Raw genomic sequence first — 17,527 nt, forward strand, 5'->3', positions numbered from 1 at the left:
ATCATACAAAATCATGAAATCTTGAAAATTTTCCCATTGTGATCAGAAACAAGGATGGCTGCATAACATGACATCTCAGATTTCTATTTAATACCTTACTGCAGGACCTAGCTAGTACGATAAGAAAATAAAATAAATAAAAGACATAAGAAAAGAAAAAGAAGGAACAACATAGCCTTTATTTACAAATGTAAAAAATTAAATTATTCTAATTAAACAATAAGTTAAAGATTGCCAATACAAAGTCAAGACACAGCCGAGGCGGGTGGATCACGAGGTCAGGAGATCGAGACCATCTTGGCTAACACGGTGAAACCCGGTCTCTACTAAAAATACAAAAAATAGCCGGGCGAGGTGGTGAGCACCTATAGTCCCAGCTACTCGGGAGGCTGAGGCAGGAGAATGGCGTAAACCCGGGAGGCGGAGCTTGCAGTGAGCCGAGATCGCGCCACCGCACTCCAGCCTGGGGGACAGATCGAAACTCCATCTCAAAAAAAAAAAAAAAAAAAGTCAAGACACAAAGTAAATTTTGTTCCCACTTACCAAAACAAATTTGTAAAAGCATTATTTATAACAGCATCAAAATATCAAATTCCTAGGAATAAATCCACAAAAGATATATAAAATATCTCCCCCCAAAACAATAATTGAATAATAATTGAATTATTGAAAGATTAAAGATTCAAATACATATTCTATGAATTAAAAGACTCAATATTGTAAAAGTATCAGTTTTCCTCAGATTGATCTATAGTATAGAGTCAAACAATCGCCCCAAAAATTCTGTCAGGTTGTGTGTGTACATGTGTGTGCAACATGATATGCTGATTTAAAGGCCAAGAATAGCTGAGACACTATTAAGAAAGAACAAGCTGAGAGAACTTGATCTACCAGTCGTTAGAATGTATTACGATTCAACACTAATTAAGATAGTGTAGTCTTGATGATTGGAGCTTCCTACTCAGTTCAAACAAATTGACAAAGAGGTTCAAGCAAATCCAACTGAGTAGGAAGCTCGAATACATATCACACATACATGGATACTTGATTTCAAATAAATAAGGCATTACAGAACAATGGGAGATGGGTCTTCAGCAAATGGTACTGGGTCAATTGACTATCCATAGATGGGGACAACATGAAATGTAACCCATATCATCTAAGGTGAATTGCAGATATAACCTGTTCAACAAACCTTCCAGAATATAATATAATATAGGAGAATATCTTCATGATGTTCAGGTTGAAAACAATTTTTAGTGCACACACACAAAAAAAACACAAAACATTACAAAAAGACCAATAAATTGGTTTACATTAAAAGTAAGAATTTCTGTTCAGCTAAAGATCTTTCTTTTTCACTTTATTGAGATATAATGACAAAATAAAAATTGTATATATTCAAGGTAAACAATGTGATATTTTGGTATATATATATATGCTGTGAAATGATTACCACAATCAAGATACTTAATACATCCATCACCTCAAATACTGTGTGTGTGTGGTGAGAATACTAAAAGATCTCATCTTTAAAACAATGAAAATTCAACCCATAAGAGTGGAAAAGGATACTGACAACACTTAAAACTGACAAGAGGTTATATTCAATATATATGAAACACTTTTATAAATCAATAAAATAAAGACTTGTAAAATATGAGTGAAAGACAATGATATTTCACAAAAGAGTCTATCTAAATTGCCAACAAACATGTGAAAAGTGGCTTGACTTCATTAGTTATCAGGGAAAAGAAAATTAAAACTACAAAAAGTTAATATTATACTCACAAAAATGGATAAAATTTAAAAGAACAACAATACTAAAGATGGACAAGAACGTGGAGAAACAGCAACTTTTATACCCGGCTGTTGAAATGTGAAAGGGTACATCCACTTTGGAAAATGAGTTAGCAATATCCACAAAACATGAGCATATCTATCTATCTATCTATCGATCTATCTATGTGTGTATCTTACAGAAATGCACATGCAATATGAGTCAAAAGACAGGTACTAGAATTTTATATCAGCATTATTTGTAATAACAGCTCCAATTACAAACCACAGTAGAAGGGTAAACATATGCAATAGTAAATGAACAAACTATATTTACAGGAAGTAACTTGAATATATATTACAAAAATCATTCTGAGTAAAAGAAAGCCAACACAAAAAAACATATTTTGTACATATGTATATAATGTGTATTATGTTAAACACTGGTGAAACTAAACAACAGCATTTAATTCAGGATATAGGTTAATCTTGGAGAGGATAAAGGAAATAGTGGTTGAGAGGGGACACAAAGAGGGCTTCCAGGATACTGATGTGCTCTAGTCTTTGGGAGGTGCAATGACTAAATTCACTGAGCTGGTGTTTGGTGCTCTGTATATATATTATGCTATGCACATACACACACACACACACACACACACACACTTAAAAGGAAAACAGACTGACAAAATCGACCAAGGATTACAGTAGATGGGACTCACATAATTCCTCTACTACCAAGTTACTTCATTTTAGTTTGCAAGTAATAAAGAGAAAATTATTCATATACAGAATCTTTCCATTAAAATAATATTCCCTCTTATTATAATTGCTAACTATACAAAGAGCATATGGAAAATGATTAGTATTATTTAAAACAGGAAACTGTGCTTACACTATATTCTTGATTCTTCCACATCACTAGTGTATTTCATGCTTCAGTAGACACACCATGAAAAAGGATTATAGTATAAATAATATTGTTTCAAAGACTTCTTCAGTTTTAAAAGAAAACTTTCTTATTTTGAATCCAAAAAAAAAAAAAAAAGTAATTTGACTTGAGAGAGCATGAATTGGACCCAAAGGAATCAAATTGTGTTCCTACTAATGATTTTGTTTCAACACACAACATGCCATATTTCAAAAACTCAAATATTTTTGTGATGACCACTTGAGAGACTTATTTGGAGCTGTGTACAATTTCTGATGGTCTTGCTTACAAGTGGATTTTTCTAAGAATATCATTTATCATCTAAATCTCTGGAATGGGGAAAGGAAACCTGGAACAATGGATCAAAACTGGGTGGACACTTCTATGATTTCACAAGTATCATCCTCTAGAGAACGTCCTTTAGAAGAGCATCAATTTCCACTCACCTTTTTATGCCAGGCAAACTTCTGATCGCCTGGGATATCTGCATGGAGCATGGAGATATGCTCCAACCACAGGTATGTCTGTGCAGACATATGCAGATATGCTCCTGCATGGAGCATGGAGACATGCTCTAACCACAGATAATTTATATATGACAAATATTAACTAACTAGTTTGATTTACACAAATTATTGCCTCAAAAAATGTATTTGTTATTTCAGAGTCTCTTTCACAACATATAATAATGGATGGCAGGTGATAGGCCACCCTTACTGCCCCTTTTCTCCTCCAATGCTTTAGTATAGCATACATAATATATACAAATTTTGTAAGGGTCTGGTTATAAAATGACAGCTCCTCTGTATATAACAGGGTAAGATAAATTTCACCTCATTCTACCCTTCTCTTCTACCCATATCATTAATTCTATTACTTGTGTTAACACCGTGCTGTAGTGCAGTCTGAATATAACCTTCACACTCCACACGTCTTTGTTTTCCATGCCTAAAATACCCTCTCGTGTTATTTATCTATACTTAAATCTGCACATTGTTCTGGAAGCAGAGTGTAAATTTAAGAACACTTCTTCCCCACTCCTGATGATTCCCAACTGGAAGGAATCTCAATTTCTTTGCCCTGAGCCTCTCTCACCCCTTCACCCCATCCCTGGGGAGTAAAATTATCTGATATGAGAGTATGGAAAGAATAACAGAGAATACGTGGCTCAGCACTACCCTCCTTCTAAAAAGCTTCCTGCCTAGTCAGTGCAACCAGCATTAGGAAGGAAGGTAATATTTTGCCTTCATCTTCACTATTTGTTTCATTTCTCAACTTGTACAGAACCTAGGAAGGGGATCTATTCGTATACGTCTACATATATGAATTTCTATCTTTCCCATAAGAAGCTTACTGACTACATTGGGCACTGGTAATATCCGTCCTTATTAAAATAAAATAATACTTATTATCTGTTTCACTCACTAACACCTTACATTGAGTATGTGTAAATGTCTCTGTGTGTTCCTAGTCATCTCATTAGCTAGACTCTAAGTTCTTTCTGAATAGGGAATATGTCTTCTACTTATGTATGTTCTACACAGGATTTCAGAAATTCAATAATACGCATTGATTGTTTGAGAAAAGCTGCAATGTTTTCCTCCTGGAACTATATGCAATGCAATTGATCACAGGGTTATAAACATTTTGTTTATTTGATAGGGATGAGTAATAATTTTAAATTATTTTCAGTAATTAAAAATGGACAATTTTGATCATTCCGCTTTTAAGTAAGTATTTATAAACTGCATTGCAGCTGGGCATGGTAGCTCATGCCTGTAATCTCAACTACTTAGGAGGCCGAGGTGGGAGAATCGCTTGAGCCCAGGAGTTTAAGACCAGCCTGGGCAACATACTGAGACTCCATCTCTAAAAAAAAATTAAAAATTATGTGGTGACGGTGGTTTGCACCTGTAGTCCCAGCCACTTGGGAGGATCCCTTTAGTCCAGTAGTTTGAGTCTGTGGTGAGCTAGGATCATCCCACTGCACTCCAGCCTAGGTGATAAAGTGAGACTCTATCTCTTAAAAAACAAATAGAGAGAAAAAAAGAATAAAAAATGGCTCTAGCAGAGTGGCTTAGAACTAAAGTTAGATACAGTAAGAATTGCTAGAGTGTCCTTTTAGCATGTTGCTCAGTGCCTATTTCTGGGAATGAGTATGTGTCTTAAATAATTCACAGGGTTGCTCATGATCTATTCCAGACTGCAACATTAGAAAGTTTTATCAGGTATTCCTTGATCTTACTAAAAAGTAGGATTGAAAACTCAAGAAATAAAGGGTTTCGGGTTTTTCTTTGAAGATTAAAATATAAACTTTTTTTTCCTTCAACTATTATTTTCAGTTCCAGGGTACCTGTGCAGGATGTGGAGGTTTGTTACATAGGTAAATGTGTGCCATAGTGGTTTACGGCACAGATAATCCCATTACACAGGTAGTAAGCCAAGCGTACATTAGCTATTCTTCTTGATGTTCTCCCCCTGCCCCCCTACAGGTGCCCACTGTGTGTTGTTCCCCCAACCATGTGTCCGTGTTCTCATTGATCAACTCCCACTTGTAAGTGAGAATATGTGGTATTTGGTTTACTGTTCCTGCATTAGTTTGCTGAGGATAATGGCTTCCAACTCCATCAATGTCCCTGCAAAGGACATGATCTCGTTCCTTTTTATAAGTGCATGATATTCCATGGTGTATATGTACCTTATTTTCTTTATCCAGTCTATTATTGATGGGCATCTAGATTGATTCAATGTCTTTGCTATTGTAAATAGTGCTGCAATTAACATATGCATGCATGTATCTTTATAATAGAATTATTTATATTCCTTTGGATATATAACCAGTAATGAGATTGCTGAGTCAAATGGTATTTATGCCTCTAGGTCTTCGAGAAATAGCCACATTGTTGTGAGATATGATAAGGATTCTCTTCTAATAATCTGATCAATCTTTTATTCTTTAATTCATAGTATCCCCCTCCCTTTTTCCTTTTTCTCCTTTTTTCCTTCTTGCCTTTGTTAGATGCCCAGGCATGCCACAGTACCAGGCGTTATCAGTACCAGCTCACATTCCATTCCTTTCCTTATTTGGAAAGAGGACTGACTTTCTAGCTCATTACAGACACCCCTTCCCCTTCCTCTCCACTTTCTTTTACATGCCCATCTTATCTAAAAAAATTTCAAATGTTTAGCCAACCGGGATTAGTTTAGATTGTACGACACAACCCTGGCCAATGGGGAAAGGGTACAGGGGCATGACTTGCATCAAGAATAAAGGCTGTCATGTCCTTTGTTCAGATGTGCTCTCATGGTGACTGGCCAAGGTAGCACCCCTCTGCACAGAAGTAAAATTGCTTTGCTAAGAATCCTTTGAGTGTTCAATTTCTTTAGGATTTTGAGTGTTATTCCTAACATTGTCTTCCACATGGTTGAACTAATTTATACTCCCACCAACAGTGTAAAAGTGTTCCTTTTTCTCTACAACCTCGGCAGCATCTGTTGCTTTTTGACTTTTTAATAGTAGCCATTCTGATTGGCATGAGATGGTATCTCATTGTGGTTTTGATTTGCATTTCTCTAATGATCAGTGATGTTGAGATTTTTTTCACGTTTGTTGGCTGCATGTATGTCTTCTTTTGAAAAGTGTCTGTTCATGTTTTTTGCCCACTTTTTAATGGGGTTGTTTTTTCTTGTAAATTTGTTTAAGTTCCTTCTTGATTCTGGATATTAAACCTTTCATACATAGATAGATAGATAGATAGATAGATAGATAGATAGATAGATAGATAGATAGACAGCAAAATTTTTCTCCCATTCTATAGGTTGTCTGTTCACTCTGATGATTGTTTCTTTTGCTGTGCAGAAGCTCTTTAGTTTAATTAGATCCCATTTGTCAATTTTTGCTTTTGTCATGGTTGCTTTTGGGATTTTTGTCATGAAATCTTTGCCCATACCTATATCCTGAATGGTATTACCTAGATTTTCTTCTAGGGTTTTTATAGTTTTGGGTTTTACATTTAAGGCTTTAATCCATCTTGAATTAATTTGTGTATAAGGTGAAAGGAAAAAGTCCAGTTTCAATTTTTGGCATATGCAAGCCAGTTTTCCTAGCACCATTTATTAAATAGGAACTCTTTCCCCATTGCTGGTTTTGGCCAGGTTTATCAAAGATCAGATGGTTGTAGGTGTGCAGTGTGATTTCTGGGTTCTATATTCGGTTCCATTGGTCTATGTGTCTGTTTTTGTAGCAGTATCATGCTGTTTTGGTTACAGTAGCATTGTAGTATAGTTTGAAGTCCAGTAGTATGATGTATCCAGTTTTGTTCTTTTTGCTTAGAATAGTCTTGGCTATATGAGCTCTTTTTTGATTCTATATGAATTGTTAAACAGTTTCTTCTAATTCTTTGAAGAAAGCCAATGGTAATTTAATGAGAATAGCATTGAATCTATAAATTACTTTGGGCAGTATGATCGTTTTCACAATATTGGTTCTTCTTATCCATGAGTATACAATGTTTTTCTGTTTGTGTCCTCTCTGATTTCCTTGAGCAGTGATTTGTAGTTCTCCTTGAAGGGGTCCTTCAATTCCCTTGTTAGCTGTACTCCTAGGTATTTTATTCTCTTTGTAGCAATTGTGAATGGGAAGTTAATTAATGATTTGGCTCTCTGCTTGCCTGTTGTTGGTCTATTGGAATGCTTGTGACTTTTGCACATTTATTTTGTATCCTGAGACTTTGCTGAAGTTGCTTATCAGCTTAAGAATCTTTTGGGCTGAGACAATGAGGTTTTCTAGACACAGAATCATGTTATCTGCAAACAAAGACAATTTGACTTCCTCCCTTCCTATTTGAATACCCTTTATTTCTTTCTGTCACCTGATTGCCCTGGCCAAAACTTCCAATACTATGGTGAATAGAACTGGTGAGAGAGGGCATCCTTGTTTATGCCTGTTTTCAGGGGGAATGTTTTCAGCTTTTACTTATCCAGTATGATATTGGCTGTGGGTCTGTCATAAATGGAATAGCAGTTACTTTATTTTATCTTTGTTTTTTGTTTTTTTGAGATGGAGTCTTGCTCTGTCACCCATGCTGGAGTACAGTGGTGTGATCTTGGCTCACTGCAACCTCTGTCTTCCAGGTTCAAGCAATTCTCCTGCCTCAGCCTCCCAAGTAGCTGGGATTACAGGCGTGTGCCACCACATGCAGCTAATTTGTGTGTGTGTGTTTGCATATGTGTGTGTGTGTGTATTTTTAGTAGAGACGGGGTTTCACCATGTTGCCAGGCTGGTCTCAAACTTCTGACCTCGTGATCTGCCTGCCTTGGCCTCCCAAAGTGCTGGGATTACAGGTGCGAGCCACTGCGCCCGACCAGCAGCTACTTTTTACTGAATACTTACTATTTGCCAGGCACTGTGCTAAGTGCTTACAGTTGTTATTTCACTCAGTCCTCTGAGGTATACTGCTGCTATTTCCAGTTTGCAAATGAGGATGCCAAGGCTTAGAGAGGCTATGCATGGCAGACATTGTTCACTGTCTGCCAAATACCCAGGCTGCCTTCTTCCTTGCGTAAAAAATACTGTTTGTTTGTTTTCAGGTAGGCTATGTGTTTAGTCCTAGAAAACAGTGATTTGCCTAAGTCAACAATAACAATCCTGTTCCCTGATTTTCAAGACACATTTGCTTCCTTCTAGATGGAGGTGGTTCTGTGGGCCAGTTCTTACCAATGAGACATAAGAAGTATGCTGAATATTTCCAGGTTCTGGAAACGTTTTCCTTCCTATCAAGAGGACGATGTGGCCAGTCTCACTCTTCTCCTTTCTTACTCTCTCAAGTGCCAATGTGATAGTTATATCAACAATCTTTGGACCATGAGATAACGATCTAAAAATTATCAGAAAGCCTCTAGTAGACTGCTGGACCAATGAAGTAACCATAGACCTCCAGACTTTTTAATATATGAGAAATATAGAAACTTACTTAAGTCCATGCAGTACGGGTTTCTGTTATTCATAGCTAAATGCAATCCCAACAGTGATTTTGTGAAAATGAGATATGAGAAAGTATTTGTTAGTGAAAGGTTTTATTTAAATATAAGTATTGGGTCAGACATGCTGGCTCATGCCTGTAATCCCAGCACTTTGGGAGGCCAAGGCAGGCAGACCACGAGGTCAGGAGTTCGAGACCATCCGGGCTAACATGGTGAAACCCCATCTCTACTAAAAATATGAAAATTTAGCCGGGTGTGGTGGCACACACCTGTAGTCCCCGCTACTTGGGAGGCTGAGGCAAGAGAATTGCTTGAACCTGGGAGGTGGAGGCTGCAGTGAGCTGAGATCGTGCCACTGCACTCCAGCCTGGGCAACAGAGTGAGAATCTGTCTCAAAACAAATAAATAAAATATAAACAAATAAAAATAATTATTTACTGCATGCCTACTAGATGCTGAGAATTGTAATAAAACAAATATAGAAGATAAATAAGACTAATACCTTGCCTTCAAGAGTTAGCAATATACACAGTAAAATATTCATCAATTAATGCAGGTCGAACATCCCAAAGTGGAAAATCTGAAGTCCAAAATGCTTCAAAATCTGAAACTTTTTGAGCGCCAACATGATGCTCAAAGGTAATGTTCATTGGAGCATTTCAGATTTTAGATTTTTGGATAAGGGATACTCAACCTGCATAGTACTGGCAGATTACACAAATGCTGAAGGGATTTACAAGAAAAATAAATAAAAACATACAGGATTAAAGTCAGGTAAGGAAAGGTTCCCAGGGAGTGAGTTTTGAGTGACATAAGCTGGTAGAAAAGTGACAAGATTACAGGCCATGAGATGTTACACATTAAAAAGTAAAAGAATGAGGGAGTTACGTGGTTAAAGTAGACAACTGTATTTGCTTGACTACAGCCAAAGGGCTGAGAATAATGAAAAACAGTTTTTGAAAAGTCAGGAAATGTGCATGGGCGTGAAGGCATGCAAGGGGACTTTGTATTTACTTACATAGGTTAATTAATATAGGTAATATGGAATTAGTACAGATACCAATAATTACAAAATGCCATGGGATGGAATATCATTTGGATAACTTTATTTTAGCATAAAATAAAGGCCAGTGGTCCAGCTAGGAGCTTCCTTCAATTGACCTAGAATGATGTGAAAGGGGTGAAACTAAAAGTGGTAATATGGAGAAAATAGCTGCAGGACTCAGGGTTACTGAGTATAAACAGAAGGAGGGGAGTCAAAATTACACCCAGTTACCAATCTAACAATTAAAAATTTCAAGACAGAAATAAATTTTGTTCTAAACTGCCCAGATGACTTCAAAAAAAAAGAGAAAATTCCTGAATAGGTTATTTGCGTATTCTATTAGTTGCTGAATACTACTCTAAAAAGATAGGCACTATTTTTTAATAAACAGTAAAATCCCTTTCCCCTGTCTTTGGTAAACACCTGAATGTGTTATAACTTAGTAGCTGATGGCTTGTTATCCTCCTTTTGCCAAGGCTACTTTCTATTTTATTTTGTCTCCATATCCATTTAACATGTGATTCTTATAAATTTCAGCAGTTGAAAAACAAATAGCTGGCTGAACTCTCTGCTTCAGTCTTCTGGATACTTTGCTTCTTGGTAAGTGATCGGTATTTTGATATTGTTGTAGTAATAACAGGAAATGATCTGTTAAAATCTGGATCTCTAGCCACAGATGAATGCCAGCATAAAGAGGAGAACTAGTCTAAGAAGAAAGTCTATGAAAAACAGTTTGGGTCATTATTTCTAGGACCACAGGGAGAGAAGCGTAATTTGCCCTCAACATTGAAAAAGTTAATACATAGTGGAAGAACATCTTATAGTGATCACTGAACTGCATCAGTGGAAAGCTCATGGCTACAAGCTCAGTAATTAAAATAATTGAGATGGTAAATGCTAGTGCTTCTAACATAATAATGTGAAATACCATTTCCTGAAATAAAAATTCACTCAAAATGTTTCACAAGAACATAGAACAATTTTAAATTGGTCTGATTATAATTTTGCTTCTGTTTACAAAATAGCAAGCTAGTTCTACTTAGCAGAAAAGAGGGACACTTAATGGTGGTGGAGATAGTAATGGAATACATAATATTAAAAAATAGATTGGTTAATAGTAGTAAAAAATAACCTTAACTTTTCACATAAAATTGCCATGGATTATAGACATGTGTTCTCTTAGATTTTATAGTGGGGAGTTTTCTAATTATTAGACTTAAGATTTTTCCTGTTGGTAGGATAAACCATGATCATGAACAATTAATAAGCTGACCCATGAGGTTTTCTCTCTCATCATCTCCCTCTCTCCAAGGCTTTCTGGATAAAACTGCGCAAAAACAAGTCCAACTAAATGGCAGGCCATGAAACACAAGCAGCTTCCTTGTAGAAGACTGGTAAACAGCCTTGTATTGCAAAAACTTCCAAATACCATACTCCAGGGAGTCATAGTAGAAGACTGGAAGGCCAAAATAATATGGGCAAAAGAAGATAATCGTGTTTTTAAGAGATCTGCAAAGCAAAAATATTCACATATAACCATAACTACATTAATTATATTCCCTAATGTTTTATGTAACATATTTTGCAAATTTTATCACTTTAAAAAGCTAATTGATGAATTAAAATAACCTAGAATTCACTTAAAAATAAAATGTAATAATTTTACTAAGAATTTTATAGTAGTAACAATTTTCTAAAACACTAGATAAGTTACCAAGTATTTCATATATTTCATTGATAAAAATTTATAGTGTAATATATTAATCTGTCCTAAATTACTAGTCATAATGGCCAAAGGAGCAGAGAGCATGGTTGCTAAAATTACTTTTCAAGATTTGACAGGGTTTGAGTCATTGAACACTTTCAAATGAGAATAAATGTACAAAACATCACTTGGTTCTGAATACAAAAATCATCTGTTTCAAATAAATTATTGTTACTCATATAAAAACAATGATAGTCTGGATTCAAGACTAGGCTTGAGAAGCAAATAACTAGCTGATATTACAAATAGTCTTTCCAACATTCTGGCTCCTCGACAATGTCTTCGTTAGCTTCACCTCTATCTTCTTCAGTAGGAAGTAAACTCTCGTCTCCCCTACACTCCCATTCACTGATTAGAGAGCTCACGACTTTCTAATTTCTGGCTTGGTTGGTTAGAGACCTATTGTTTCCTCATTAGACTGTAAGCAACTGGAAGGCAAGGTTTACCTTTTCATCTTGGTTTCCTTACTACATTTATCTTAACTAAACCCCATAGATATGTACACACCAAAACACAGTTGAATGAATAAGTCCTTTTAGAGTTGTGTATTTATTAGTGTTCTGTGACTGTGTATTTTTAAATTCAACAATTTTTGTTTGTTTTTGTTGTTGTTGTTTTTGAGACGGGGTCTCTGTCACCCATACTAGAGTGCAGTGGTGCAATCATAGCTCACTGCAGCCTCAACCTCCTGAGCTCAAACGATCTTCCTGCTGTTAGCCTGCTGAGTAGCTGGCACTACAGGTGCACGCCACCATGCCTGGCTAATTTTTTTTTTAAATTTTTGAAGAGACAAAGTCTTGCTATGTTGCCCGGGCTGGTCTCAAACTCCTGGGCTCAAGCTCAATCCTCCCACCTTGGCCTCCCAACCAAAGTGCTAGGATTACAGATGTGAGCCATTGCACCCGGCCCCCACAATTTTTACATAAATTTTCTAGTAATCAGCTCATAAACTGATTTTGAAAGTGTCTTATACCCAGATTATATGTGAAATGAAAATTTTTCATAACTGCACAGTTTGTCCAATACTCAAAAGCACTGACTGACTGCAAATGAATCAGTGAAGTTGTTGTCATTGTTTTCTGAACTGTTAAAATGGCTTTTCCAATCTTGGTTTTTTTATTCACAGGTTCTATACAGTAAGAAATATTGTTACTTCAAATCTAGCATATTTTAGGTGATTCTTATGTAAAACAAGTATAATAAGTTATTTTAAAAATCAGTTCTGGGCCGGGCGCGGTGGCTCAAGCCTGTAATCCCAGCACTTTGGGAGGCCGAGACAGGTGGATCACGAGGTCAGGAGATCGAGACCATCCTGGCTAACACGGTGAAACCCCGTCTCTACTAAAAAATATTTAAAAAACTAGCCGGGCGAGGTGGTGAGATCCAGCCACTGCACTCTAGCCTGGGCAACTCCAGAGCAAGACTCCGTCTCAGAAAAAAGAAAAAAAAAAAAAAAATCAGTTCTGCTGAGGCATAATTCATACACAATAAATTGTGCCTATTTAAAGTGTGTAATTTGATGAGATTTGGCATATGTACAGACCCATAAAAGCATGGCTATGATCAGGACAATGAATATTTCTGCCATCCCCTCAAATAGTTCATACCGTCTTACTTCTCCCCACTCCTCATCTTATGTAATTGATCTTTCTGTCACTTAGTTTATATTTTCTAGAATTTTATAAAAAATTAAACCACATATATGTCTTTTTTGTACAGCTTCTCTTAAAATAATTATTTTGGACATTTAACTGTACTGTTGCACATATCAATAGTTCATTTCTATTGCTGAGTAGCATTTTATTATATGCATATACCAAAATTTGTTTAGTCTTTCTCCTGTTGATCAACATTTAGATTGTACAGTTTTGATGTATTACAAATAGAGATGCTATGAAGATTCACATAGAAGTCTTTGTATGGATATGTTTTATATTTTGGGGGGTAAATACATAGAAGTGGAATGACTGGTACACATAGTAGGTGGATATTTAACTTTTTAAAAAATTAGCAGTTTTCCAAAGTAGTTATATATTAATTGCAGGATACCTAATTTTATTGCACTTCACAGATAACTTCATTCCTTACAAATTGAAGGCTGTGGCAACCCTGCATTAAGCAAGTCTATCAATGCTATTTTTCCAACAGCATGTGCTCACTTTGTGTCTGTGTCATTTTGGTGATTCTCTATTTCAAACTTTATTATTATTCTCATATCTCTTATGGTGATCTGTGATCAGTGATTTCTGATGTTCTATACTATTATAATTGTTTTGGGGCTCCACAAACTGCACCCACATACGTACAGTGGCAAACTTACTACATAAATGTCATATGTCCCTGTCTGCTCCATCGACCAGCTGTTCCTGTCTGTCTCCTTGTTCTCAGGCCTCCCTATTCCCTAAGACTCAACAATATTGAAATTAGGCCAATTAATAACTTTACAATGGCCTCTAAGTGTTCAAGTGAAAGGAAGAGTCACCAGTTTCTCACTTTAACACAAAAGCTCGAAAGGATTAAGTTCAACAAGGAAGACATGTTGAAAACTGAGATAGGCTGAAAGCTAGGCCTCTTTCTCCAAACAGTTAGCAAAGTTGTGAATACAAGGGAAAAGTTCTTGAAGGAAATTAAAAGTACTACAGTAGTGAACCCATGAATGATAAGAAAGCAAAACAGCTTTATTACTGATAGGGAGAAAGTTTGAGTGGTCTGAATAGAAGATCAAAGCAGCCATAACATTCCTTTAAGCCAAGCCTAATTCAAAATAAGGCCCTAACTCTCTTTAATGTTAGGAAGGCTGAGAGAGGTAAGGAAGGTACAGAAGAAAAGTTCGAAGCTAGCAGAGATTGCTTCAGAAGGGTTAAGGACAGAAGTCATCTCTATAAAAGTGTGAGGTGAAGGGGTTTTAAAATGGCAGTATATCTCTGTCATGCCTACCTTTGAAGAAAAAAATTGAAAAAAAAAATAAATAAACTAGTAGCATAGGAGCAAGTTGGCCTCACTCTCTCAACAGAAAACCAAAAACAAATACACAGTGCCAAGATTTTTACCAGTAACAATCCAGAACTCACATACGAGGACGAGACAGATCCCAGGACCACAGAGAAGTGAAAAAACTTCAAGCAGATGATAGGAGAATCAGACTTCCACATCCACAACACCCTTCCTGACAATTCTGCCCTGCAACAAGCTTGCAAAAAGCCTTCCCCCAGCTCACAATTTCTACACTGGAAAAAAATGAGATGGAGGTGGAAGTGTTAGTCTGTTTTTGCCTCTCTATAAATAAATACTTGAGACTGGGTAATTTATAAATAAAAGAGATTTAATTGGCTCATGGTTCTGCAGACTGTACAGGAAGCCGGTGCCAGCATCTGCTTCTGGTGAGGGCTTCAGAAAGCTTATAATCATGGTGGAAGGTCAAGGAGAACCAGCATCACATAGTGAGAACAGGAGCAAGAAAGGGAGTTGGTGCCACACTCTTTTAAAACAATCAGATCTCCTGTGAACTCAGAGTGAGAACTCACTTATCACCAAGGGGACGACACCAAGCCATTCCTGAGGAATCCAGCCCCATGATCCAAACACCTCCCACCAGGCTCCACCTCCAACACTGGGGATTATGTTTCCACATGAAATTTGGAGGGAAAAAACATCCAAACCATATCAGTAGTCAGTCAGCTTTCCCATCATCTTGAATTCCCTCACAAGAGACCTGTACCTACCTTAACACACAGGAAGCATCATGACTGCCTGAAGGTATAAATATCCCTGAGGACAAGCAGAGACAAACTAGGGAGGTAGGACTACCATCCCCACCAATGGAAACTCTGCTCTGTAACTCAGCCAAAGGAGACGCCACATCAGAGTGGCTGTTCAGCAGCAGCAGCATGCTGTAGGAGGTATGTTTCACAGGTCCTTTGGGCACAAACCACTACCAGCCTTCCCATACTGCCAGAATAATCCTTTTGGGAAGTCCCCCATTCAAAACAGGCAGCACTCTAATAATTTACTAGAGCAGAGGAGAACCTGGGCTTAAGGAACCACATAGAGACAAACAGGAGTCATCGATCTAATGGTAAAGATTTGCTAAGAACAAGGTGAAGTAGGAAGTGCTGGTGGAGAAGCTGCAGCAAGTTATCCAGAAGATCTAGAACAAGCTTGTCCAACTCGTGGGCCACAGGCTGCATGTGGCCCAGGATGGCTTTGAATGAGATGCAATAAAAATTTGTAAACTGTCTGAAAACATGAAGAGAGTTTTTTGCAATTTTTTTTTTTTTTTTTTTTTTTTGAGATGAGTCTCGCTCTGTCGCCCAGACTGGAGTGCAGTAGCGCAATCTCGGCTCACTGCAAGCTCCGCCTCCTGGGTTCACACCATTCTCCTGCCTCAGCCTCCCGAGTAGTTGGGACTACAGGCACCGGCCACCATGTATGGCCAATTTTTTATATTTTTAGTAGAGACGAGGTTTCACCATGTTAGTGAGGATGGTCTTGACCTCCTGACCTCGTGATCTGCCCGCCTCGGCCTCCCAAAGTGTTGGGATTACAGGCCTGAGCCACCGTGCCCGGCCCGCATTTTTTTTTTTTTTTTAAGCTCGTCAGCTATTGTTAGTGTAGTATATTCTATGTGAGGTCCAAGACAATTATTGTTCTTCCAATGTGACCCAGGAAAGCCAAAAGTCTGAATACCGTCATCTAGAACCTAAGGGATGAAGGTGGCTACACTAAACAATAGATTTTTCCATGTAGATTAACAGCCTTCTATTGGAAGATGATGCCACCTTGGACTTTCATAGCTAGAGAAAACTCAATGCCTGGCTTCAAAGTTTCAAGGAACAGAATAACTCTATTAGCAGCTAATGCAGCTGGTGACTTTAAGTTGAAGCCAATGCTTATTTACCATTCTGAAAATCCTAGGGCCCTGAAGAATTATGCTAAACCTACTCTGCCTGTGCTCTGCCTGTGGAACAACAAAGCCTGGATGACAGTACCTCTGTTTAGAGCACAATTTACTGCATGATTTAAGCCCTCTGTTGAGATCCACTGCTCAGAAAAAAAGATTCTTTCAAAATATTACTTCCCATTGCCAATATACCTGGTCACCCAAGAGCTCTGATGGGGAGTTATGTTGTTTTTCATGCCTGCTAACACAACATCCATTCTGTAGCCCATGAACCAAGCAGTCATTCTGACTTTCAAGCCTTATTGCTTCAGAAATACATTTCATAAGGCATTAGCAGCTAAGTGATTCTTCTGATGGATCTCAGCAAAACAAACTGAGAACTTTCTGGAAAGGATTTACCATTCTAGATGCTATAAGAACATTCATGATTTAAGGGAGAAGGTCAAAATAGCAACTTTAACAGGAGTTTGGAAGGAATTGATTTCAACCTTCATGGATGACATTGAGGGGTTTACGACTTCAGTGGAAGAAGTAATGGCACATGTGGTAGAAACAGCAAGAGAACAACAGTTAGAAGTGGAGCCTAAAGATGTGTCTGAATGGCTGCAATCTCATGATAAAACTTGGATGGTTGAAGAGCTGCTTCTCGTGGATGAGGAATAAAATTTGTTTTTTGAAATGGAATCTATTCCTGGCAAAGATACTGTGCATATTGTTGAAATGACAACAAAGGACTTAGAAGAGTATATCAACTTAGTTGATTAAGCAGTAGCAGGACTTGAGAGGATTGACTCCAATTTTGAAAGAAGTTCTACTGTGAGTAAAATGCTACCAAACTGCATCACATGCTACAGAGAAATCTTTTGTGAAAAGAAAAGTCTATCAATGAGGCAAAGTTCATTGTTGTCCTATTTTAAGAAACTGCCACAGCCCTGTCAGCATTCAACAACCACCATCCTGATAAGTCAGCAGCCATCAACACCTAGATGAGACTCTCCACCTGCATGGAGGTTATAACTTGGCTAAAGCCTCCGATTATTGTTAGCACTTAGCAATAGTATTTTAAAGTAAAGGTATGAATATATTGTTTTTTTAGACTACAATATAGTGTAAACAATTTTACAAGCA

The 17,527-nt window shown here is 37.3% G+C and overlaps 1 protein-coding gene across 1 annotated transcript in view; it reads right to left on the bottom strand.

Annotated features, from left to right (window-relative positions):
- Positions 1-229: 229 nt before the first annotated feature.
- Positions 230-17,527, bottom strand: part of ANAPC10 (anaphase promoting complex subunit 10) — a 135,187-nt gene continuing 117,889 nt past the window's right edge. Inside the window, exon 5 of the mRNA XM_073017654.1 lies at positions 230-487. Coding sequence (XP_072873755.1) covers positions 302-487 — 186 coding nt within the window. The 3' untranslated portion in view covers positions 230-301. The remainder of the gene's footprint in view (positions 488-17,527) is intronic.

Source organism: Chlorocebus sabaeus, chromosome 7 (genome assembly GCF_047675955.1).
Source record: "Chlorocebus sabaeus isolate Y175 chromosome 7, mChlSab1.0.hap1, whole genome shotgun sequence".
Lineage (NCBI taxonomy): Eukaryota > Metazoa > Chordata > Mammalia > Primates > Cercopithecidae > Chlorocebus > Chlorocebus sabaeus.